The sequence below is a fragment of the Salvelinus namaycush genome, chromosome 30 (genome assembly GCF_016432855.1).
Source record: "Salvelinus namaycush isolate Seneca chromosome 30, SaNama_1.0, whole genome shotgun sequence".
Lineage (NCBI taxonomy): Eukaryota > Metazoa > Chordata > Actinopteri > Salmoniformes > Salmonidae > Salvelinus > Salvelinus namaycush.
The window spans coordinates 15343901-15371746 of record NC_052336.1 but is presented as its reverse complement, the minus strand read 5'-3'; the positions used below and the strand labels follow the sequence as shown (position 1 = coordinate 15371746).

General features: G+C 42.7%; 1 protein-coding gene across 1 annotated transcript; it reads right to left on the bottom strand.

Moving 5' to 3' along the window:
• Positions 1-400: 400 nt before the first annotated feature.
• LOC120025364 (tyrosine-protein kinase Fes/Fps-like) lies at positions 401-27846 on the bottom strand. The gene is made up of 18 exons (XM_038969907.1): positions 27580-27846; positions 26328-26501; positions 21776-21872; positions 19705-19888; positions 16655-16792; positions 16424-16543; positions 12827-12949; positions 10617-10812; positions 6402-6479; positions 5216-5425; positions 4922-5044; positions 3608-3661; positions 3367-3485; positions 3182-3276; positions 2964-3087; positions 2147-2304; positions 1593-1715; positions 401-940 (listed from the first exon to the last, which is right to left on the bottom strand). Exons 1-18 carry the CDS (start codon positions 27802-27804, stop codon positions 789-791), a joined length of 2493 nt encoding a protein of 830 aa, XP_038825835.1. The 5' UTR covers positions 27805-27846; the 3' UTR covers positions 401-788.

The following is a 27846-nucleotide window of genomic DNA, read 5'->3' as shown; positions in this document are numbered from 1 at the left end:
GTGGTCTGCAGTTGTGAGGCCGGTTGGATCTCCTTCCAAATTCTCTAAAACGACGTTGGAGACCGCTTATGATAGAGAAATGGCAACAGCTCTGGTGGACATTCATGCAGTCAGCATGCCAATTGCGCACTCCCTCAAAACTTGAGACATCTGTGGCTTTGTGTTGTGTGACAGAACTGCACATTTTAGTGGCCTTATTGTTCCCAGCACAAGGTGCACCTCTGTAATGATCATGCTGTTTATTCAGCTTCTTGATATGCCATACCTGTCAGGTGATTTAATTATCTGGGCAAAGGAGAAAGGCTCATTAACAGGGATGTAATCAAATTTCTGCACAACATTTGAGAGAAAAACATTTTTTTTGCGTATGGACAAATTCTAGGATCTTTTATTTCAGCTCATGAAAAATGAGACCAACACTTTACATGTTGCGTTCAAATTTTTGTTTGTTTGTTATTAAAAAAGACAACAGAGAAAAAGATCCCATCAACTATTTCAAGCTGATATAAAAGGAACATTCAATTTGTACATTTACAGTAATGTAATACAGTAAACAATAGCAACATTCAACAGATAGAATATTCTACTTTGTAGAATATGGTACCAATGTTTTCAATACACACATGTCCTGTGTACTTATATTACCTGTGGTCTCACAGGCTGGTGGATCATCACTACTTAAATATGGTCAATTCAAGATCACATAGCAACTGGTTCTCTATAATCAATGTATATTAAATAAAGGCAACATCTGCTCCATATAAAAAGGTAAAAGAGAATCAAACAAGTCACTTGAGTAAGGACACTTTGTGGTACAAAGCACTGAGTTCGGTCCTGAGTTCGCTGAAGGACGGCCGGTTCCTGGAGTTGTACTGCCAGCAGCGACACATAATGGCATACACATCTGGAGGACAGGAGTTTGGGGCTAGCATCCGGTATCCTAGGAGACGGGACAGGAGAACATGAATGGACATCAGGTTGGCTTCACCTGGGGTTAATCCAGAGGGGTGTAATGTTTTGGACTCCTGTATAGAGCTGACCTAACTCCATATTCTACCCAGAGTCATGTCTGTTCTATACACTTCTATAATGTTGCATCTCCACTCCTAAACTAGCTACACGGACTGTCTGAGTTAACCTTGTATCCTTATTGACCTTTTTATTTTTGCACTGTCTATGTACACTCACAGAGTCTTACACACTCACTCCTCACTCACACATAATATGCACATACATTTATACTGACTCGACACACACGCACACCAACTCACATACAAGCTGCTGCTACTCTGTTTATTTTATATCCTGGTGCCTTGTCACCTTACCCCTATACATATCTACCTCCATCACTCCAGTATCCCTGCACATTGTAAACATGGTATTGGAATTGACCCTGTATATAATATGCTTACGTATATGTATTGTGTTCCTCATATTTCTCGTGATTTTTTGTCTAGTATTACATTGCATTGTTGATATTTGAGTTTGCAAGAAAGGCATTTCACTGCACTTGTTCATGTGACATTAAAACTTGAAACTCCTACAGAGCAAATTCTGACTCATGTGTTAGAAATCTCAATGACTCGCTGTACCTTTCTCCACCTCGTCCCGTGTCTGCTGGTTGGACATGCTGGTGTAGGGGGTGACTCCCCTGGAGAATATCTCCCATAGGAGAACTCCAAAACTCCACATGTCACTCTCTGTGGTGTACCTCCCTGAAACACAGGCAGGGGGTAGCATTGAGACAGCAATTACATTTGATGGTGATCCTGTAGTGATGCCATACCTATTCAACTGTAGTACAGCACACTATTGCACAATCACAGCCTGAGAAAAGTAGTGATAGAGTTTTGAAAATGAAGCTTCCTCTAAGCCCCAAAAGGTATGTTCTGACTTTTTTTCTGACAGAACTCTTCTATGTTTCACCACCACTCCAACCCCAGAGAGCACAGTTCAGCGTGTGTGTTAGAAATACAAAAGCAGTACACTGATCACAGGGTACGGAATGATGTCTGGGTTGGCAGGTTGTTGCCATGTTTAGTGAGTTCTCTAGCCTTGGGATATGCAGATAGAGATTCATGAATAAAGAGAGGAGGGGATAGAGGGATGGTTGTGAGTGTTGTGGCCGCGGGGCAGAGCCAGGTACCATAGTTGAGGGCTTCGGGGGCCGTCCATTTGACTGGGATCTGTTTGAGGCCCCCCGCGGCAGAGTAGACCCCGTCCTGCTGCTCGCGAGACATCCCAAAGTCACTGATCTTCACCCTGCTCTGTTCTCCCACCAGACAGTTACGGGCTGCCAGGTCCCTGCACAGAGAGAGAGAGAAAGAGAGAGAGAGAGAATAAAATAGAGAGAGAGAGAGAGAGAGAGAGAGAGAGAGAGAGAGAGAGAAAGAGAAAGAGAGAAAGCGAGAGAGAAAGAAAGAGTGTGAGAGAGAGAGAAAGAAAGAGTGTGAGTGAGAGAGAGAGAAAGAGAGCGAGAGCCAGAGCGAGTGAAGGACGCAAATGACAGCCGATAAATAAGTGAGAGAAAATCAGACACTCTTGTCATATGTGGGCTCCCTGATGCAGGGTGTAGTAGTGAGCGGCGGCAGTTTGACATGCAGTGTTAGGAGTGTTAGAGGGTAACGGGGGCTGGAGCATCCAGCCTGGGTGTGTTCCTGCTGGGTTAATTATCCAGCACTCCTCTGATGAGCCAGGAGCCAGAACTCTGAGCCCTACGTCCTCTGCTCCTCTACTACCTCCTCAGAGACACAGCAGCTTAACACTCCTAGAGTTATTCCTACACTACAGGCTCCAGTAACCCCTACACACTGTGTTAACTTCACTGTCCCAAAAACCTCAATCTGTTTCATCATCTAGAATAAATTGTGCAATCAAAGGAAATGTAATCTTGTCATATTGTATGGCAGCCTTCATACAGCTCCATATCTGAGAAGACTAGATCCATCTCCCTAGCCTCTCACCGGTGGATGCATTTCTTGCTCTCCAGATACTCCATGCCAGATGCCACATTCTCTGCCATTTTCACCAGCATATTTGACTTCAGGTTGTGACCTTCACAGCGCAGGAAGGACAGGAAGTCTCCCCCTGGCAGAACACACACACTTTATTAGTCCATTGTAATGATAGAATGTACTGTAGCTGTGATTAGAGTGTAAAGGCCCTCGACAGATTGGCTCACCTTGTACCAGCTCCATAATGATATAGATGGGTTGTTTCTGTGTGCAGACACCAATCAGCTTCACTATGTTAGGATGGTCATACTGCTTCAGGATCCTGCACAGTAGAGAGAGTCAGCAAGGTCAATGTGAATGAGAGAGAGACTGAGAAAGAGAACGAGAGAGGGAGAGGGAGAAACAGACTGACCTGGCCTCCATAAGGAACCTGTTCTTGTGTTCTGGGGCCAGGTTCTCTCTGCAGGCTTTCACAGCTACAGGGGTGTTGTCAGAAAGCAGACGACCACTGTACACCTCCCCAAAGTTACCCTGGACAACAGACACACATCAAGCTTCATTCTGGATCTTGGCTGAAACAAAAACAGAAGGCCAACCTGACAATCAGAGCCTCTCATAACTCCAAACAGACATTCCACGGGTGGTGAGCTCACCCGGCCAATGCTCTGCCCCAGGATGACATCATCGTGTTCCAGAACCCACTTGTCCTGGAGGGAGAGAGATAGAGAGGAACCAATCAGAGACACCGGTGCTGCTGTTCCTTCTGAATAGGTGTGCAAAACACACAAATAGGTGTGTGTGCAAAACACTGGAGCCCTTTTGATGGGCAGCATGGTGGTAGTACAGTATGCATGCAGCTCTAGACTCTAGAGAACATGTGAGTGTGGTATGTATAGCACTCTGGAGGAGGGTGGAGAGAAAGTATGAGTATGTGGATCTTGGGAGCTCATTAAAATCTGATGGATCCTAACGCTGAGACAGCTGCTACACAGAGTGGTGAGCAGAGCAGGTGTGTTCTGAGCCCATTCACTCCCAACATGCTCAGGAGAGGTGTAATAGAAGCTTGCGCGCATGCAGGCACACCCTACAAAGTCGCTATTCCACACACACACAAAACATAGGCCTACATATATACATACAAGAACACCCCCTGACTCACACATCTCCCTCCTCCCACAGACAAAGTTAAACCCACAGGTCCACCCAACACCAGCACACAGGACCGGAGACACGGGGCCCATTAACTACACTTTGCTAGGCCCCAGACTTAATTGATGGCAACATCATTATTCTCAACCTGTTGGAAGCATTAACCAACAGCCACATGTCCCACAGCAGAGAATGATAAGGGCAGCGGAGGGTTTTTACTGTGGACAGATTTAGAACACCATCTGAGATAAAATTGTATGTAATTCATCTGTAAAAGTATAACTCCCTGAAAAATGAAAGGTAATAAAGGAGTCCATTATGTAATTACAGAACTACTAGAGAAAGATAACTCAACATGTGGGAGTGTAATGTCATCCTTATTTAGGTAAGTGATATTAATATTTAAGAAATACTTAGACAAATAAAGCATTGGGGAACCTTGAATTAATCACAATAAAACAAAACAAGGGACTTTTCAACAAAGGTAAAACAGGATCTACAACAGATTACAGTTGACCTGTTTGTGTGTGTGTGTGTGTGTGTGTGTGTGTGTGTGTGTGTGTGTGTGTGTGTGTGTGTGTCTGTGTGTGTGTGTGTGTGTGTGTGTGTGTGTGTGTGTGCACGCGCCCAAGGTAAAGCCTATGACATTGAATATGCTTTGTTAAGTCTATTCCTGTGTTCGAATACTATCACATCTGGCTTGTATCAATTAATTAATAATTTCCACTATGTGGATTAGGTGCCATAGCAACTATTCTCACAGAGCACGGATGTGAGTCATTTTGCATTCATGTGTGTGTGTGCAGCAGGTGCGTTACCTTTAGGACAGGTCTCTTCAGGACAATGTCGGACCTCTTGGTGACGTGTTGGTGTGACGAGACCAGGTGGTTCATCAGCATGGGAATGGTGTGGAATCCCTCTCCATCCAGGCGGTACATATTCTAAACACACACACACGCTATAACTATACAAACTGTACAGACATGATCATATTGTAAATACACACACACACACACACACACACACACACACACACACACACACACACACACACACACACACACACACACACACACACACACACACACACACACACACACACACACACTCACGTCTGTGCTCTGGATAAGGAAGTGCCTGCAAGAGCCAGCCCAGTGGACAGAGAGGACATACTCCTGCTTGCCCTGACTCTGTCTGACCAGGAAGTCTCCATCGCTCCTCAGCAGCTCCTGGACTTCCAGCCTGGGTATGACTCCGTGGTACCAGTTCTGCTGCTCCAGGGGGCGCTTTACCTCTGGGACTGGGGACAGGGCAGGGGGCACCTGGAGGGGGTTTACACAGCAAGGTCAATGAGGGGCCAGGTAAGGAGGGACCTGGGCATGCAGCGCCCACTGTGAGACTCATTCATAAACCATAGATTGATTTCAATGGGAGATTATTGCGGTTTGAGATGCATGACTCTCACACGTGTATCTCTAGATGAGATTCAGCACAAGGGAACAAACACTACTAAAGTACATCCAGTGGTGTAGTGGAGGGTAAACAAGTCAACACAGTTTACACACCTTTTGCGGAAAAATGCATTGAAAGAATAGGAAGGGTTACATTTTTCACCACAACCGGCGATCAGAGTTAACCCACCAACTTTGTTACCACTACATCACAGAAGAATACATAGACAGGGTAACAATAGACTGCTAAGGAGACTAGATACAAGGAAGATACAGCTACCAACAACATTGATCAGGAGATACAAAACACACTGCTCAAAAACAATACAATGTATCTCTAAAGACCACACACATGGATACCTAGTCATTTTTTTTTTTTTTTTTACTACAGACAACATGGCACCAATTCAAAAAGATACTACTGTTCAGATGACAAGATAAGGCATCCTACAACATTGTAAACAAACATCTCTAGAGAGAAGATAGATAAAGAGGAAAGCCAGATGAGAAACAAGGCGTTTCACAACTGGAGTCCTACTCTGAACAGTTAGGCTTACAAGGAAAACACGGCCAATTGCTGTTTGACAAGGGAACTGTTTGACTGTCTGACTTGGGTTGTTTGAATAGACAGAGAGAGATAAATCAAAGGCAGCAGGTGGGTGAAAACAGAACAGGTCCATCTGTGACAGGGGTGATCACAATGATGCCTCACTGACAATGAATGACTATAGTTGACCGTGTATGAACATAACAGATTGCGTATGTTGCATCAGTGGTATGACCATAACTGTGTACTATGTATGACCATAGGTGACTATTTATGAACACTGTATGTTACATCACTGACCGTGTATTTGGGTTTGAACAGGCCACTAAGGTGGCTTATGACGCCGTCCACACTGAGGTTTCTGAGGCCGTCCCTCTCCTGAAACAACACAGAGCACAACCATCATCAACCTCCCTTTTAGGAATGCTCATCACCCCCAGTATCTGTGTTAATAATAACAACATGTAACAGCACTCAGAAACACTTAACATAATCCACAGATGAGGAGAGAATATCACAAAACATTACAAAAATTATGAGTGGAGAATATAAAAGAAGAAAATACTTGTTTGCTTTAGGGTGGATCTGGATAAATCAGCGCTATGAAAATGAGTGAAGGAATGCACTTCAATCAACACCATGACAGACAGCAAAGTATGCAAAGCACCAAGATCCTCAATCATGCCTCTGTTTCAATAGAGATGGTTGTGTCTGAACGAGACACGAGGATAGGTTGTCCTCAGTACAGAACAGACTGGTTGAGTCAGTCTGTAGTTCAGATGCCTTCTAGTTGAACTGTAAGATAACATAAGGGCAATTCCACGGCAGCAGAATGACGCTGAGATTTTTTACTTTAAAAGTATGCCAAACAAAAACCATTGATTGCAAAGTTAAACAAGTCATACAACTCTATGCACAATCACTTTTAAACATTTCCACTGAATTTTACAAAAACACATTTACTGGAAGAACAGTACAGATGTAAAGTTTGTTAACAGAATGACGGTAAAATCTCCTTCAGTTTTTTTTATGTGACCACATTTTCCAAAAACTCTTAAATATCTACTCCGAATTAAGATTCAAAGATGTCTGCAGACAGATTGGGGTGTCAGCTATAACATGATACCTTGAGTTTTAAAAAAATCTATATTTTGGATATTGAACTACAGTAAGTGAAGTGGATTACCACCCGGTAACAGAGTGATGGTAACATAATGACATCATGGGTGCCTGAACTGTACAATACAGAAATGCATAATCCTGAATGGCATTCTCTTCATGGTGATGTATCCTGAATAGGTACACAAAGGTAGAAACATTTTATATCCTCCTTTGCATGTTTGGGTATTATTCTACATACTGGCTATTATTCTAATGAGCACTGCCCCAAAACAAGATGAAATTTGGTTGGTCCGGACCGCACCAAATCTGTACCAATCATAGACGTCTATGTTTCACAAGTTTGTACATCACAGTTTAGCACAGTAGAGTTCAGTGCAGTATAGTACTATACAATAAATTATACTGTACTCTACTCTAGTGTGCTCTACTGTAGTGTACTAAACTCTACTATACTGTAAAGTACAGTACTGACCTATACTCTACTTTTCTTTACTGTGTTGTACTCAATCAAATCAATTTGTATTTGCCACATGTATACTACTGTGAAACGCTAGCTTAGGAGCTCTTCCCAACGATGCACAGTTATAAATAAGAAAATAAGAAAAATACAAATAGTAACACAAGAACGAAGCTGTATAAAAGGGAGTACCAGTACCATGTCACTGAGCAGGGGTACAAGGTATTTGAGGTAGATGTGTACATGAAGGCAGGGTAACGTGACTAGGCATCAGAATAGATAACAATAAGAGTAAAATAAAGAACAGAGTAGCAGCATATGATGATTGTGAAATGATGTGTGTATGGCGTTGGTGTGTGTGTGTGTGTGTGTGTGTGTGTGTGTGTGTGTGTGTGTGTGTGTGTGTGTGTGTGTGTGTGTGTGTGTGTGTGTGTGTGTGAATGGGTTTGTGTGAGACTGTCAGTGTAATGTTTATGGGTGAGTCTATACATAGTGTGTATATAATATTGTAAGTGTGCATAGAGTCAGTGCAAGATAGGGTCAATGCAGATAGTCCAGGTAACCATTTAGCAGTATTATGGCTATTTAGCTATCTTTAGCAGCCTTATTGCTTATTCCTAATATTTAGGATGGAAAATGGTTGAACATGTTATACATGCCTTTATAACAATAGACTCAGCTTTCATTTGACACCAAATTTGATGTGCTCCAATGAACTTCACATTTTAGTGCTTGTGTGGTTTTTTACATGGTGGCATTTTACAAATGCCCATAACTCCAGGGTTACAACACAACCTGCGTGGGAACATTAATGCAATTCACTTTAGTCATCTGGTACTACTGTGTGTCTGTATAGAGGGGACGACAAACCAATTAACCTTTTGTATCATTTCTTTCGTTTTCAAAACAATGGGATTTCAAAAGCGTTTACATATCGCCCAGTGATTTTCATAAGCCCACAGTACATTCATGTTTTAGTGATGATGTATTTGTAGAACTTAGAAAGCAGCAAACTACCAAGCTCACAAACTAAAGTACACAACAATCTCATCTGATACAGTGCCATGCGAAAGTATTCACCCCCTTGGCATTTTTCCTATTTTGTTGCCTTACAACCTGGAATTAAAATAGATTATTGGGGGGTTTGTATTATTTGATTTACACAACATGCATACCACTTTGAAGATGCAACATATTTTTTATTGTGAAACAAACAAGAAATAAGACAAAAAAACAGAAAACTTGAGCATGCATAACTATTCACCCCCCCAAAGTCAATACTTTGTAGAGCCACCTTTTGCAGCAATTACAGCTGCAAGTCTCTTGGGATATGTCTCTATAAGCTTGGCACATCTAGCCACTGGGATTTTTGCCCATTCTTCAAGACAACACTGCTCCAGCTCCTTCAAGTTGGATGGGTTCCTGCTGGTGTACAGCAATCTTTAAGTCATACCACAGATTCTCAATTGGATTGAGGTCTGGGATTTGACTAGGACATTCCAAGATATTTAAATGTTTTCCCTTAAACTACTCAAGTGTTGCTTTAGCAGTACGCTTAGGGTCATTGTCCTGCTGGAAGGTGAACTTCCGTCCCAGTCTCAAATTTCTGGAAGACTGAAGCAGGTTTCCCTCAAGAATTTCCCTGCATTTAGCGCCATCCATCATTCCTTCAATTCTGACCAGTTTCCCAGTCCCTGCCGATGAAAAACATCCCCGCAGCATGATGCTGCCACCACCATACTTCACTGTGGGGATGATGTTCTCGGGGTGATGAGAGGTGTTGGGTTTGTGCCAGACATAGCATTATCCTTGATGGCCAAAAAGCTCAATTTTAGTCTCATCTGACCAGAGTACCTTCTTCCATATGTTTGGGGAGTCTCCCACATGCCTTTTGGCGAACCCCAAACATGTTTGCTTCTTTTTTTCTTTAAGCAATGGCTTTTTTCTGGCCACTCTTCCGTAAAGCCCAGCTCTGTGGCGTGTACGACTTAAAGTGGTCCTATGGACAGATACTACAATCTCCACTGTGGAGCTTTGCAGCTCCTTCAGGGTTATCTTTGGTCTCTTTGTTGCCTCTCTGATTAATGCCCTCCTTGCCTGGTCTGTGAGTTTTGGTGGGCGGCACTCTCTTGGCAGGTTTGATGTGGTGCCATATTCTTTCAATTTTTTAATAATGGATTTAATGGTGCTCCGTCGGATGTTAAAAGTTTCTGATATTTTTTTTATAACCCAACCCTGATCTGTACTTCTCCACAACTTTGTCCCTGACCCGTTTGGAGAGCTTCTTGATCTTCATGGTGCCGCTTGCTTGTTGGTGCCCCTTGCTTAGTAGTGTTGCAGACTCTGGGGCCTTTCAGAACAGGTGTATATATACACTGATATCATGTGACAGATCAGGTGACACACACAGGTGGACTTTATTTAATTAATTATGTGACTTCTGAAGGTAATTGGTTGCACCAGATCTCATTTAGGGGCTTCATAGCAAAGGGGGTGAATACATATGCACGCACCACTTTATTTTTTTCATTTCACTTCAACGATCTGGATTATTTTCTGCATGTCCATTACATGAAATCCAAATAAAAATAAATTTAAATTACAGGTTGTAATGCAACAAAATAGGAAAAACGCCAAGGGGTTAATACTTTTGCAAGGCACTGTAATGAATGAGTAGAACCTGAACTCTGAACACACAATGGAGAACTAGAAACGAACAAGAGCCAATAACAACATGTTTAACAACATCTTACACAATGAGTGCAATCACAGGTCAGGTTCCGATACGAGACAAGACAATGAAACAGACGCAAAGTACAGAGATCATCTCAACCACAGGAAGCATGGTATCTCTTTCAGATGAGTGGCAGGGATTAGATATGCAGAGGGTGTGTGTGCGTGTGTTTGAGAGAGAGAGAGGGAGAGAGGAGACCTACACTAGAGGTGATGGAGGAGAGGGAGATACGGTCCTCTTCCAGCCCTAAGGCAGGTGGGGGTTCACTGGATCCCAGCCATTCCAGCTTACCCTTCAGCAGCAACCTCTGGGCCTCCAGCCTGGTTCTAGCTCCCAGGGACAGCATCACCTGCTGTCGGCTCTCCTCCAGCGCATGCCTCTTACTGAACTGGTAAACCCTGCAGAGAGCAGAGCAGCCTGTCAGCTCATCAATTAAAGCATTGTGATGATACTGTGGAACAATGTGTTTCCATTACAACATATAGCAACAATTCCATTGACTGTCGCCTCACTGTCAATATATTTACAGCATAACTGACATGCCCGATGGTTTTACACAAGAATGCTGGTTAACTGGCCCATCTCCTACACCTTAGCCATATCACTTCCGCAGGGCACTCACCAACAGTATAGTTTAATTGAGATACTCTATATGGGAGAAGTAGGGTCAAAGATGCAGTAAGTCATGCCAGAAGGTAGCAGATGTATTACTCAACAACAGCTGCAAATTCCACTTTCCTTACTTTGTCTAACAACACTATCATGAATCAAGTGAAGAGGTTTTCTGGGTCAGAGTGCAGTATTTATTTAGTTCAAAGCACAAATGTTTGTTAGCACGTTTCTCACACTGGCTTTAGCCATGGCGGGAGCAGACCAACCCAGGCACGTGTCCTTGTAGGGAGACGTCTTCATAGGGTGACAAATTCCCATGATTTGTGAATCTGTTCGAACCGAACAGCTAGCGCGACAGCTAAAATGGCTTTTAAAAATATATATTTCAGCTAATAGGGAGTATCTAACAAATTAAATACATGATGGCATTTACTAATCATAAACATTTGACATATAATAGATATGTGGGTATATTTGTGGACAAAATTCTTCCTTACATAACTTTCAAATATTACACTGCTACATTAACTAACATCACCACTTGGGTAAAATATTTATTTACTAATCCAGGAAGCATTCAGTCTGTATCTGTTGATTTCCAAAGTGTGTCATCAAACCCAAGACTCCTTAAGGAGAGGCATGTTTCCCTCGGCACCAGTGAACATCAGGCTAGTGTCAGTCAACACAGCTGCTCCATCTATGCACTAAGAGCTTATTAGTAACTTCTAATAACAGCGGACAGGCATCTAAACCAAGACAAATGAGAGGAGAAGCTTGAAAAGTCTCCTCATATCACCATGTTATATTCATAAGGCATAGTGAGTCTTTCCCCCAGAGAGCAGCTAGCTTAGCCAGCCATAGCAGAGAGGAGAGCAGCCTAAACTACTCTGATAGGAGACTGCCTGCAGATGAACACCACCGTTGAGAGGAGATCAACACACTGCAAAAATACCAACACACTGCAAAGATATGATGCAGATCAATGCCAAAAGTCATTACTCTTTTTTCCCCCAGTCAGTGTTGGTGAAGACAGTGGTTTGGTGCAGCCAGAGCCAACTTTATTCTGGTTCAGACTATAGAAATAGAGTTCTATTCTGCTAATCCAGGATAAATTATCATATTATCAGGTATAACAGCTGTAAGTACTATCTAATTACACTACATCTGCCTAAGTGCTTACCAAGTATGCTTGTAACAGTATAACTTTATGTAACAGTATAACTTTACGTCCGTCCCCTCGCCCATACCCGGGCGCGAACCAGGGACCCTTTGCACATATCAACAACAGTCACCCACGAAGCATCGTTACCCATCGCTCCACAAAAGCCGCGGCCCTTGCAGAGTAAGGGGAAACCCTACTTCAAGGTCTCAGAGCAAGTGATGTAACCGATTGAAAGGCTATTAGCGCGCACCACCGCTAACTAACTAGCTAGCCATTTCACATCCGTTACACTCACCCCCCTTCAACCTCCTACTTTTCCGCAGCAACCAGTGATCCGGGTCAACAGCATCAATGTAACAGTATAACTTTATGGCGTCCCCTCGCCCCGACACGGGCGCGAACCAGGGACCCTCTGCACACATCAACAACAGTCACCCACGAAGCATCGTTACCCATCGCTCCACAAAAGCCGCGGCCCTTGCAGAGCAAGGGGAAACCCTACTTCAAGGTCTCAGAGCAAGTGATGTAACCGATTGAAAGGCTATTAGCGCGCACCACCGCTAACTAACTAGCTAGCCATTTCACATCCGTTACACATGTAAAGTTGGACCTTCCTGTACATGTGGATATCACCTCACCTCTGACCCCGTTTGATGCCCTCTTCCTCTGCCTCCAGCTCCAACTCCAGCTGGTTGACTGAGGCCTGTTGGGAAACCACATTACCAGCAAGAGACAGCAGTTCCTCTTCTACTGTAGTCAACCTGGTAGAGGGGGAGAGACATGGGGAGAGAAGGGGGACAAAGGGGTGAAATGTGTTGTTGGTGTTGAGATTGTGTGTGTGTGTGTGTGTGTGTGTCATATATATAGTACCAGTCAAAAGTGTGGACACACCTACTCATTACAGGTATTTAAAAAAAACTATTTTCTACATTGTAGAATAATAGTGAAGACATCAAAACTATGAAATACCACATATGGAATCATGAAGTAATAAAAAAAAAGTGTTAAACAAATCTAAATATATTTTATATTTGAAATTCTTCAAAGTAGCCACCCATTGCCTTGATGACAGCTTTGCACACTCTTGCCATTCTCTCAACCAGCTTCAAGAGGTAATCACCTGGAATGCATTTAAATTAACAGGTGTGCCTTGATAAAAGTTAATTTGTGGAATTTCTTTCCTTAATGCGTTTGAGCCAAATCAGTTGTGTTGTGACAAAGTAGGGATGGTATACAGAAGATAGCCCTATTTGGTATATTATGGCAAGAACAGCTCAAATAAGCAAAGAGAAAAGACAGTCCATCATTATTTTAATCTGGAAAATTTCAAGAACTGTGAAAGTTTCTTCAAGTGCAGTTGCAAAAACCATCAAGCGCTATGATTAAACTGGCTCTCATGAGGACCGCCACAGGAAAGGAAGACCCAGAGTTACCTCTGATACAGAGAATAGTTCATTAGAGTTACCAGCCTCAGAAATTGCAGCCCAAATAAGTGCTTCACCGAGTTCAAGTAACAGACATCTCAACATCAACTGTTCAGAGGAGACTGCATGAATCAGACAAATTGCTGGTCGAATTGCTGCAAAGAAACCACTACTAAAGGACACCAATAAGAAGAAGAGACTTGCTTGGCCAAGAAACACGGGCAATGGACATTAGACCGTTGGAAATCTGTCTTTTGGTCTGATGAGTCCCAATTTGAGATGCAGAGTAAATGAACGGATGATCTCTGCATGTGTAGTTCCCACCGTGAAGCATGGAGAAGGAAGTGTGATGGTGCTTTGCTGGTGACACAGTCAGTGTCACTAATTTATTTAGAATTCAAGGCACACTTAACCAGCATGGCTACCACAGTTTCTGCAGAGATACGCCATCCCATCTGGTTTGTGCTTAGTGGGACTACCATTTGTTTTTCAACAGGACAATAACCTAACACACCTCCAGGCTGTGTAAGGGCTATTTGACCAAGAAGGAGAATGATGGAGTGCTGCATCAGATGACCTGGCCTCCACAATCACCCGACCTCAACCCAATTGAAAAAGCATTCCAGGTGAAGCTAATTGAGAGAACACCAAGAATCTGCAAAGCTGTAATCAAGGCAAAGGGTAGCTACTTTGAAGAAGCTAAAATATTTTTTTCTTTGCTTACCACTTTTTTGGTTACTACATGATTCCATATGTGCTATTTCATAGTTTTGATGTCTTCATTATTATTCTACAATGTAGAAAATAGTAAAAAAATAAAGAAAGACCCTTGAATGAGTAGGTGTTTTAAAACATTTGACCGGTAGAGTGTGTGTGTGTGTGTGTGTGTGTGTATATATATATATATTGTCACGATTGTTGGTTGAATTATTGGACCAAGGCGCAGCGTGCATAGAGTTTGTTCATTGGATGAAACTCAAAGAAAACAATAAAGCGCAAAACGAAACGTGAAACTAATGTAGCGCTCGCAGGCAACTAGACAAGATCCCACAAAAACCCAGTGGGAAAAGGCTGCCTAAATATGATCCGCAATCAGAGACACCGATAGACAGCTGCCTCTGATTGGGAACCATACCAGGCCAACACAGAAATGAAAAAACTAGACTACCCACCCTAGTCACACCCTGACCTAACCAAAATAGAGAATAAAAAGGATCTCTAAGGTCAGGGCATGACATATATATATACATATGTATATGTTATATATTTGTTACATTACAGACTTTTTCAAAAATTTATTTAAAAAAAAGTATCCTCGTCAATCTAAACACAATACCCCATAATGACAAAGCAAAAACAGGTTTTTCTAAATGTTTGCTAATTTATTTAAAAAAAATGTAAACAGAAATATCACATTTACATAAGTATTCAGACCCTTAATCAGTACTCTGTTGAAGCACCTTTGGCAGCGATGACAGCCTTGAGTCTTCCTTGGTATGATGCTACAAGCTTGGTACACCTGTATTTAGGGAGTTTCTCCCATTCTTCTCAGCAGATCCTCTCAAGCTCTGTCAGGCTGGATGGGGAGTGTTGCTGCACAGCTATTTTCAGGTCTCTCCAGAGATGTTCGATCGGGTTCAAGTCCGGGCTCTGGCTGGGCCACTCAAGGACATTCAGACTTGTCCCAAAGCCACTGCTGCATTGTCTTGGCTGTGTGCTTAAGGTAGTTGTCCTGTTGGAAGGTGAACCTTCGCCTCAGTCAGAGGTCCTGAGCGGTCTGGAGCAGGTTTTCATCAAGGATCTCTCAGTACTTTGCTCCGTTCATCTTGCCCTCAATCCTAACTAGTCTCCCAGTCCCTGCTGCTGAAAAATATCCCCACAGCTCGATGCTGCCACCATCATGCTTCAGGCCAAAGAGTTCAATCTTGGTTTCATCAGGCCAGAGAATCTTGTTTCTCATGATCTGAGAGTCTTTAGGTGCCTTTTGGCAAACTCCAAGCGGGCTGTTATGTGCCTTTTACTGAGGAGTGGCTTCCGTCTGGCCATTCTACCATAAAGGCTTGATTGGTGGAGCGCTGCAGAGATGGTTCTCCTTCTAGAGGTTTCTCCAATCTCCACAGAGGAACTCCGGAGCTCTGTCAGAGTGACCATCGGGTTCTTGGTCACCTCCCTGACTAAGGCCCTTATTCCGTTATTGCTCAGTTTGGCTGAGTGGCCAGCTCTGGGTAGAGTCTTGGTGGTTCCAAACTTCTTCCATTTAAGAATGATGGAGGCCACTGTTCTTGGGGACCTTCAAAGCTGCAGAAATGTTTTGGTAGCCTTCCCCAGATCTGTGCCTCGACACAATCCTGTCTCAGAGTTCTATGGACAATTTCTTCGACCTCATGGCTTGGTTTTTCTCTGACATGCACTGTCAACTGTGGGATCTTATACTGTATAGACAGGTGTGTGCCTTTCCAAATAATGTCCAATCAATTAAATTTACCACAGGTGGAATCCAATCAAGTTGTAGAAACATCTCAAGGATGATCAATGGAAAAAGGATGCACCTGATCTCAATTTATTTCGAGTCTCATAGCAAAGGTTCTGAATACTTATGTAAATAAGGTATTTCTGTTTTTATAAATGTGATTTTTTTTTATAAAAACCTGTTTTCATTGTGTCATTATGGGGTATTGTATGTAGATTGATGAGGGGAAAAATATATGAATACATTTTAGAATAAGGCTGTATCTTAACAAAATGGGGAAAAAGTCAAGGGGTTTGAATACTTTTTGATTGCGCTGTGTCTGTATGAGCGTATAAACTAACCTGTGCTGGATCCCCTCCACTGTAAGCTCATTTAGTTCCAGCTCTCCAGTCTTTAGTCGATCTGTGTTCTCCAGAAGACCAGAGTCAAACTCCACACACACCGGAACTTCCCCTACAGACCTGAACACACATGGTGAAACTTTTCAGCCTCTTGACAGCACTAAGATCAGAATATTTACATTTTAGTCATTTAGCAGATTCTCTTATCCAGAGCAACTTGCAGCTGAATACCTGTTCTGATGGATGAAGCTCTCGTACTCTTTGTGTGGCTCTATGGCCTTCAGAGCAGTAGACATCTCCTCGTGGACAGATACCACCTCCTGTTGGAGCATACTGGACATGTCATAGTACTCCTGCAGGATCTCCTTCCTGGGTTACAGGGGAAAAAGTCAAAGGTCAGGTAGAGGTCAGGGCAGTATTATTCAACCCTGGTCTGGGGACCCACTGGGTGTGCAAGCTTTTTTCTAGCTCAGCACTAACGCACCTGCTTCATCTAATCAAAGGCTTGATGATCCGTTATTAAATAGGTACAGTGTCTTCGGAAAGTATTCAGACCCCTTAAATTTTTCCACATTTTGTTAGGTTACAGCCTTATTCTAAAATGTATTACATCGTTTTTTCCCTCATCAATCTACACACAATACACCATTGTTACGTTCCCCAGTTTCTGTGTTCTGGTTTGTATTTGAGTGTGTGTGTTTCAGGAGATAGATTCCTGAAAACTCCCCAAGCAGCTGATTGGTCGACCCCAGGCTAATTGATGATTGGAGCTGACCCCGCCCCCTCGTCAAGAAGCAGCTGACTCTAATCACCATTGCCACCAGAAGATATAAAAGCCAGTGTTCTGTTCAGAAGAGGGAAGATCATGAGAAAGATTAGAGAGATTTTTTTTGCTGGAGAATTAGATTGTGATATAGTGTTGGTTGGTTAACAGAAAGTGTGGTATGTAATGTGTTAGTTGTTGTTGGTAGCAGCTTTGATATGTTCTGTGTTTGTTGCTTTGTCAAAGCTTCTTTAGTTAGCATTGAGTTAGTTTACTCAGTTTTGTTGTAAAGTGTTTGTGAAATTGTTAATAATTATTCTGTTTCATTTGTTCCCAGGGGGGAAGGGGAAGGCACTTAGGGAGTGCTTAGGCAAGAGGCCCGAGGGCATACATATACCCGTAGTATATTCAACGTCTAGGCACACTAGGTAAGACCTGGGCGGACCACCCCCTGTATTTTGGTTAGGGCACCAGGTGGTGCTAAGTTAGGTAAGTTAAGTGGGTAGGCAGGTTAGATAGGAGAGGGGGAGCTTTGATATTTACTTTCTTTCCTTTGGTTCCGTCCAGCCCCTTTTCCCCATATTACCGTGTAGGAAATAAATCCAAGTAAACGGTAAATTCTGACTTTTGTCATCCTTATTTCGCACCTACAGTCCATACCTCTTTCGCTTCACGGAGAGTTGAGTTGCAGCAGGGAGTTGCGTTCCCTCTTTTTAGAGGCGTGCGTAACAACCATAATGACAAAGCAACAATTGTTTAGACATTTTTTGCTAATTCATCAAAATTTAAAAAACTGAAATATCACATTTACATAAGTATTCAGACCCTTTACTCAGTACTTTGTTGAAGCACCTTTGGCAGCAATTACAGGCTCGATTCTTCTTAGGTATGATGCTACAAGCTTGGCACACCTGTATTTGGGGAGTTTCTCCCATTCTTCTCAGCAGATCCTCTCAAGCTCTGTCAGGCTGGATGGGGAGTGTTGCTGCACAGCTATTTTCAGGTCTCTCCAGAGATGTTCGAATGGGTTCAAGGCCGGGCCACTAAAGGACATTCAGAGACTTGTCCCGAAGCCACTCCTGCGTTGTCTTGGCTGTGTGCTTAGGGTCGTTGTCCTGTTGGAAGGTGAACATTCACCCCATTTTGAGATCCTGAGCTCTCTAGAGCACATTTTCATCAAGGATCTCTCTGTACTTTGATCCGTTCATCTTTTCCTCGATCCTGACTAGTTTCCCAGTCCCTGCTGCTGAAAAACATCCCCACAGCATGATGCTGCCACCACGCTTCACCGTAGGGATGGTGCCAGGTTTCCTCCAGACGTGACACTTGGCATTCAGGCCAAAGAGTTCAATCATGGTTTCATCAGACTAGAGAATCTTCTTATTTCTCATGGTCTGAGTCTTTAGGCGCCTTTTGGCAAATTCCAAACGGGCTGTCATGTGCCTTTTGCTGAGGAGTGGCTTCTGTCTGGCCACTCTACCATAAAGGCCTAATTGATGGAGTGCTGCAGCGATGGTTGTCCTTCTGGAAGGTTCTCCAATCTCCACAGAGGAACTCTAGAGCTCTGTCAGAGTGACCATCGGGTTCTTGGTCACATCCCCGACCAAGGCCCTTCTCCCCCGATTGTTCAGTTTGGACAGGCGGCCAGCTCTAGGAAGAGTCTTGGCGGTTCCGAACTTCTTCCAATTAAGAATGATGGAGGCCACTGTGTTCTTGGGGACCTTCAATGCTGCATAAATGTTTTGGTAGCCTTCCCCAGATCTGTGCCAACACAATCCTGTCTCAGAGCTCTACGGACAATTCCTTCGACCTCATGGCTTGGTTTTTGCTCTGACATGCACTGCCAACTGTGGGATCTTATATAGACAGGTGTGTGCGCCTTTCCAAATCATGTCCAATCAATTGAATATACCACAGGTGGACTCCAATCAAGTTGTAGAAACATCTCAAGGAAGATCAATGGAAACAGGATGCACCCGAGCTCAATTTCGAGTCTCATAGCAAAGGGTCTGAATATTTATCTAAATAAGGTATTTCAGTTTTTTGTTTTAATTGTGCAAAAATGTATAAAAAACTGTTTTCACTTTGTCATTATGTGGTATTGTGTGTAGATTGTTGAGGAAATTGTTTTATTTAATCAATTTTAGAATAAGGCTGTAATGTAACAAAATGTAGAAAAAGTCAAGGGGTCTGAATACTTTCCAAAGGCACTGTACGTATAGTACTGGGCTGAAACACCCTGTGGGTCTCCAGGGCCAGTATTGATTACATTACGTGGGTTTGGACAACAGCCAAAAACGATTATATCAAACTTCCCATGAGAGTGCTTGAATTCTTATCAAAAGGGAAGGATATTAGGTGAGAAACAAAACCATGCAGTGTAACAATGGGATGACCATAGTCACAGTACTTTCCTACCACGCTGGACACACACGCAATATGATCTAATCACTGACTGGGAATTCACTGACAGAGTTGTGCTTTCCGCTCACTCACCCTCACACACACACACACTTACAGTACGAGTACCATCTCCTGCTGTAGGCTCTGTAGTGCCATGAGCAGGGCAGGTTGGGCCTGGCTGTAGTGGTGCTGATGGTACACCTGGGCTGCTCTGACTGACAGCACATACTCATTATGAAGCTCATGGAGCCTCAGAGTAGCCTTCACATAGCGCTCCCTTGCACGCTCACGCTCTTTATCTAAACAAACATAAGACACAATATATATATACAGTGGGGAGAACAAGTATTTGATACACTGCCGATTTTGCAGGTTTTCCTACTTACAAAGCATGTAGAGATCTGTAATTTTTATCATAGGTACACTTCAACTGTGAGACACGGAATCTAAAACAAAAATCCAGAAAATCACATTGTATGATTTTTAAGTAATTAATTTGCATTTTATTGCATGACATAAGTATTTGATCACCTACCAACCAGTAAGAATTCCGGCTCTCACAGACCTGTTAGTTTTTCTTTAAGAAGCCTTCCTGTTCTCCACTCATTACCTGTATTAACTGCACCTGTTTGAACCCGTTACCTGTATTAAAGACACCTGTCCACACACTCAATCAAACAGACTCCAACCTCTCCACAATGGCCAAGACCAGAGAGCTGTGTAAGGACATCAGGGCTAAAATTGTAGACCTGCACAAGGCTGGGATGGGCTACAGGACAATAGGCAAGCAGCTTGGTGAGAAGGCAACAACTGTTGGCGCAATTATTAGAAAATGGAAGAAGTTCAAGATGACGGTCAATCACCCTCGGTCTGGGGCTCCATGCAAGATCTCACCTCGTGGGGCATCAATGATCATGAGGAAGGTGAGGGATCAGCCCAGAACTACACGGCAGGACCTGGTCAATAACCTGAAGAGAGCTGGGACCACAGTCTCAAAGAAAACCATTAGTAACACACTACGCCGTCATGGATTAAAATCCTGCAGCGCACGCAAGGTCCCCCTGCTCAAGCCAGCGCATGTCCAGGCCCGTCTGAAGTTTGCCAATGACCATCTGGATGATCCAGAGGAGGAATGGGAGAACTCCAATGGCTCTGATGCGACAAAAATAGAGCTTTTTGGTCTAAACTCCACTCACCGTGTTTGGAGGAAGAAGAAGGATGAGTACAACCCCCAAGAACACCATCCCAACCGTGAAGCATGGAGGTGGAAACATCATTCTTTGGGGATGCTTTTCTGCAAAGGGGACAGGACGACTGCACCGTATTGAGGGGAGGATGGATGGGGCCATGTATCGCGAGATCTTGGCCAACAACCTCCTTCCCTCAGTAAGAGCATTGAAGATGGGTCGTGGCTGGGTCTTCCAGCATGACAACGACCCGAAACACACAGCCAGGGCAACTAAGGAGTGCCTCCGTAAGAAGCATCTCAAGGTCCTGGAGTGGCCTAGCCAGTCTCCAGACCTGAACCCAATAGAAAATCTTTGGAGGGAGCTGAAAGTCCGTATTGCCCAGCGACAGCCCCGAAACCTGAAGGATCTGGAGAAGGTCTGTATGGAGGAGTGGGCCAAAATCCCTGCTGCAGTGTGTGCAAACCTGGTCAAGAACTACAGGAAACGTATGATCTCTGTAATTGCAAACAAAGGTTTCTGTACCAAATATTAAGTTCTGCTTTTCTGATGTATCAAATACTTATGTCATGCAATAAGATGCAAATGAATTACTTAAAAATCATACAATGTGATTTTCTGGATTTTAGTTTTAGATTCCGTCTCTCACAGTTGAAGTGTACCTATGATAAAAATTACAGACCTCTACATGCTTTGTAAGTAGGAAAAACTGCAAAATCGTCAGTGTATCAAATACTTGTTCTCCCCACTGTATATCAGTAGAACACACACAAATGTAGCATAGAATGGAAAAACAATACACATGACAAAGATTCACTACTAATATGATCAACTGTGTTGATTTGGTGAATCATTAGGACACCAGTAGTCTAAACAGAACTATCAGGAGGTAATGATCATCTGTTGTCCAGAATGTAATCCTTTCAGTCAGTCAAAGTGAGAGTGTCTCTGTGCTGTTTGGAGAATTGAGACGGAGCCAGACAGAGTGAGCTTCCCCACCTTTACTGGCCTCCTGGTACTTCCTCTTTGCCTGCGCTGCATCCCTCACCAGCTGTCTATAGCTGGCCTTCAGCCTCTCCAGCTCCGTCTGGGTCACCTGACAAATGGAAAGGGTATATTAGTGTTACCTCATCCAAACAAGGTGCATAAATTGAAGAACAAATGGGATGCCTAGAGAGATATTCAGCCACTCTCTGAGGACAATGAGAGTCCTCAAATACATTTCTACTCGTCCTGTGAACTAACCACACAGCACCGTCATCAGAGAGGGAAAGGAGGGGATCATAAATGTACTTAAAAAGGAGCGGAGGTGATACTGTACAAACAAGTGATACGGGTGAGGTTTGTTAAAAGCGGAAGTGCCTTCACAATGCAGGCTTTTGTTTGACCCCAGCTTTGCCACCTCTGAGACAACACAGACAGACAAGAGAGAGTAGAAAGACCAGACAGGAAAGACCAGGACCCAGACCCTACAGGTCTGTATCCCAACACCTCTCAACTCAGAGGTAGAAGCACACAGGAAGTGGTCGGTGACGTCAGAGAGGCCCTGTAACAGAAACTGGTTTGACTGCAATTCTTTACCCTTAACATTTCCATTAGCCACCATCTAAGGCAGTGGTCACCAACCTTTTCTGAGTCAAGATCACTTTCTGAGTCAAAATGCAAGTTGAGCATGCATGTTAAAACATTTTTTTAAACATGACTTAAAAAACATAAGCCTACGTAACATTAACCAATTAAAAACAGTTCTGTAGCAATGATGTTTGTGCAGTAGGCTTGGATGCCCAATACATTATCACTGCATATTGGCTATGCTTGAATTGCCCTGCCAATTATGTTCTTCTCAGAAAATGTTGAAATTATATTTTAAAAATGTAGTTATATGATCACACTGGTAATAGATCATTTATTGTAGTACTTGTGAGGCAGTGAGCTGAGTGAACATAATATTATTATATATTTATTACTGGACTGATGGCCTGCATCTGATGGTCAGTCTGAGGAGAGGGAGGGAGCAGCAGTCCCTCCACTTAGAAAAGAGGACAGTCTTCTAGCTGATGGCAAAACTCAAGTCACACTGCATTATTTCTGCCTCATGTACCAATTCATGTTGTTCTTCCTATGACCAGAGAAAGTGAAATATTCCTTGATATTAAAAAAGACACAAGCCGCTAATAATAACAACAATGCAAGCGTATCGAAAATTTTCTACACTCATTCATTGCAGCTGCAGTGCTGGTTGTAGCATGAGTGGAAGTAGGGAGAAAGTGTATTTTATGGCTTATAAAAGTGTTGACAGTGCTGAATAACAACTTAAACAAGAACTTAATCATGAAAACAGCAGCTCTTTGCTGTACTCAATTGAGTCTTCATAGCCATCGTTTAAAAAGTTTTTAAATTTCATGCTATCAACTTTTCTGTGAAGACGCCGGTGCACTTGATTTGCTCTCTAGGTCCGCCGGGTAGGCGGAGTTCTACCTTCAGACATGAAATGGCTCAAAATGGGAACACTTTGCCTTCCCGGGACTGGGGCTGCTGAATGAAGTGCACCTACCGCCAACAGCACGAAACAAAACAAAAAAAATAGGAACAAGGCTTTATCGTAGTTTTATTTACAGAAATGTTTGGTGATCGACGAGGAATGCCATTCGACCGGTTGGTGACCACTGACCTAAGGTTAATTATAACAATTTTTTATTTTTTAGGGGTAGATCAGCTTTAATATTGCAGATAGATTGTAGCTTCCATCAATGTAATTGTCTGCATCATTTCCAATTTCTACCTAGATAACTGCCTTTCTAGGGAGTTTTTCCTAGCCACTGTGCTTCTACATCTGCATTGCTTGCCATTTAGGATTTTTGGCTGGGTTTCTGTATAGCACTTTGTGACATCGGCTGATGTAAAAAGGGTTTTATAAATACATTTTATTGATTGATTTACGGACACAGTATATTTTACAATAGTTATCTTGTTTGTTTTTAATCCCATCCTTCAACTCCACTCAACCCCTCCCATCTATCTCTGAACACCATCCAGTTGATTTCTATTTGCCATATATTTTTCAACTGTGCTGTGATGCTTCACAAAAGTTCACAAAAGGTTAATTATACCTTGCACTACCAAAGTGCAGAGGATGTCTGCATTAGGCCTGTGACTTGTTTGTAGTGCACTGTACAAGGTACTAAGGCAAAACCTGACCCAGGAAATGTACAAACTGCAACCCATAAACCCAGGAATTCATTAAAGATGAACACAATTTGCTCGCCGTAATATGGTAATGATAGAAATCACGGAAAGGGCAAAAACTATTGTCATATTAAAGTCCCCGATGGCTTTTGTTCATCAAAATGCATTTGCTATGCAAGAGCAATTCTCAATTAGACAACAATGGCCAAACTCAGTTACAGCCCATTGGCTTTCATTTCAACTGAGTGCTGTCTGTTAATGAAGTTACAATAACTGTGCAGCTCTGCATCTCAAAGAGGAGCGCCTGCTGCATATCCACACTGGTGAAAAGGGAATGCATTAAATTCACACATTTGTGATTAATTTAACTATTTCAAGCCCAAAGTTTAAAACAGCTTTCTTTGCAACCTATGCCACGATCTTCAAATGAAGCACATCATATTACAGAGATTAGTACAAGGTGACCGTCTGTTTTGACTGTTTGTTTAAGGTGATAACAGTATTCCTACGTAAGGTCTTTCGGCGCAATAAGCCTTAATAATAGTAATATTAATAGTCTTACAGTAATATCCCTTTGTGCTACAGGATGTTTGATCATTGTTATTCGTACATTTCCGGTTTGACAAGATCAGTGGCAAAAGGCTCTACATAGAGATGTATACTGTCTCTAAAATAGAGTGGTAACCAAAGAAACCATCAACACTCATAACCAACAAACCAAATACAGTATGAGCTACAGTGGCTTGGGAAAGTATTCACCCCCTTGGCATTTTTCCTATTTTGTTGCCTTACAACCTGGAATTAGAATGGCTTTTTGGGGGGGTTGTATCATTTGATTTACACAACATACCACTTTGAAGATGCAAAATATGTTTAATTGTGAAACAAACAAAAAATAACACAAAAAAACAGATAACTTGGTGTACAGCAATCTTTAAGTCATACTACAGATTCTCAATTGGATTGAGGTCTGGGATTTGACTAGGCCATTCCAAGACATTTAAATGTTTTCCCTTAAACCACTCGAGTGTTGCTTTAGCAGTATGCTTAGGGTCATTGTCCTGCTGGAAGGTGAACCTCCATCCCAGTCTCAAATCTCTGGAAGACTGAAGCAGGCTTCCCTCAAGAATTTCCCTGTATTTAGTACCATCCAACATTCCTTCAATTCTGACCAGTTTCCCAGTCCCTGCCGATGAAAAACATCCCCACAGCATGATGCTGCCACCACCATACTTCACTGTGGGTATGGTGCTCTCGGGGTGATGAGAGGTGTTGGGTTGTGCCAGACATAGCGTTATCCTTGATGGCCAAAAAGCTCAATTTTAGTCTCATCTGACCAGAGTACCTTCTTCCATATGTTTAGGGAGTCTCCCACATGCCCTTTGGCGAACACCAAACCGGTTTGCTTCTTTTTTTCTTTAAGCAATGGATTATTCTGGCCGCTCTTCCGTAAAGCCCAGCTCTGTGAGGTGTACGGCTTAAAGTGGTACTATGGCCAGATACTACAATCTCCGCTGTGGAGCTTTGCAGCTCCTTCAGGGTTATCTTTGGTCTCTTTGTTGCCTCTCTGATTAATGCCCTCCTTGCCTGGTCCGTGAGTTTTGGTGGATGGCCCTCTCTTGGCAGGTTTGTTATGGTGCCATATTCTTTCCATTTTTTATTAATGGATTTAATGGTGCTCCGTGGGAAGTTCAAAGTTTCAGATATTTTTTATAACCCAACCCTGATCTGTACTTCTCCACAACTTTGTCCCTGAACTGTTTGGAGATCTCCTTGATCTTCATTCTTCATGGTGCCATTTGCTTAGTGGTGGTGCGGACTCTGAGGCCTTTAAGAACAAGTGTATATATACTGAAATCATGTGACACTTAAATAAAGTCCAGCTGTGTACAATCTAAATAATTATGTGACTTCTGAAGGTAATTGGTTGTACCAGCTATTATTTAGGGGCTTTATAGCAAAGGGGGTGAATACATGCACCACTTTTCAGTTTTTTTTTTTTTTGAACTTTTTGAAACAAATAATTATTTTCATTTCCCTTCACCAATTTGGACTATTTTGTGTATGTCCATTACCTGAAATCCAAAAATATATATATTTAAATTACAGGTTGTAATGCAACAAAATATGAAGACTCAGAAATAGCACCACTCTCAGTAAATTTGTGTGATTTTTTTCAACACTGTAGGCTACTGCATATTTCTCCAGCACAAGCATATAGCTGAAAGCCAGCATGTGAAAGTGGAAACTACTTCCCATTTTGAAAGCAAACTGACGAGGACTACAAAGTGCCTGGTAATAATTATCAGGGCAAATTGAGTTTTACAGAGTGATATGTTCATCTGTTTGTGTGTGTGTGTCTGACCCTGCTGAGCTCCTGGCTGAGCTGGCTCCACTGCTCTGCGTAGGTCTTCCTGAGCTGCTGCTTGTCTCTGATCAGCAGGGTCAGTTTGCTGAGAGGCCCAACCTGCAGGTCCTCAGACTGCCGCCGCATCACACGACTCAAACTCTCCGTCTGAGCCACCAGCACACCCCACGACTGAATGAGGAAGGAGGCCAGAGAGAGAGAGAGAAAGAGACAGAATTAATAAAGAGAATACTTTGCGTATCGCTATCTACTGATCAAACGTAATGCTCAATCATCAATACTGTTGAAATGTCAAGTCCACTTTGCAGCTGGGGGTGGATGTGGTCTAATGTCTAAACCAGTGAGTTTGCTAAAACCAGTGATATAGTGTAGGGGTCATTCCATTTGATTTCAATCACTGAATGAAAGTTCCCATTCATATTTGCCCATGGTAGAAGTAAGTGGTCAGAAAGGGACTTTTTGGACCGGAATGCCAAAATATTTAGGAGATGTGCTCAAAGTTGACCCATTTTGCCTACCCCACCCTACCATGAGACATACTGTACATGTCTTAATCACTGGAAAAGATAAACGGTTGAGTTTGACATAATTTAAACATTTAAACAGGGTTGTCAAACCCTTTAACATCAATTACCTACAAACAAGTAAATGACGCTGTTTTTTTGTTTTGGCTTATGTTGTAGCTTAGACCCCATTTTACAGAATCTGAGATGTTTATATTGTGCCCGCCATCGGTTGAGAAGCAGTATACTTTTGAATACAGGGTCGGTGTCATTTCAATTATAGAAATAGAATTTATAGAATGGACATATCCCAGACCAATGCAATTTAGATGGTACATCAATGAAATATAATATACATTTTTACTTCCTATTACAACCACAAAGATGGCCACTGATCCACCCACCGTGGAATGTCAACTTAAATAGGAATGGCTATTCTATTATCTATATTCAATAGGTTTTCTATGGAAGATTGACAGTATAATTTAAAACAACTGTCACTATCAAACCCAACCGTTTATATTTTCCAGTGATGAAGACATGGATGTCTCATGTTGGGGTGGGGTATGCAAAATGGGTCAGCACTGAGCACTTCTATCTTCTAAATATTTTGTCATTCAGGTCCAAAAAGTTACTTTCTGACCACTTCTATGATGGGTAAATATGTATAAAAAGTTTCATTCAAAACAAAAGAGGTGTGGTCAACAACAAAAAATGTCAATCAAATGGAAGGACCCGTAAAGAACCTGGTTGAGCTGGCTGATGTAGTCCAGTCCTCCCCCAGGCTGGGGCCCCTCCAGTTTCTCAACCATGGCAGCCATCTGGTGCAGCTGAACAGAGAACTCCCGGTCGCTCTTGGACCGCTGGCTCATCCACTTCTTCATCACCTCCATGAGACGTAGCTCTGAGTCTTGCAGCCGCATCAGGGCCGCATTGGCCTGGGGACACCACAGGTACTCCCCAAACCCCATCAGATCTGCACCCAGAGCAGTGGGAACCCAGTCAAACTGTAG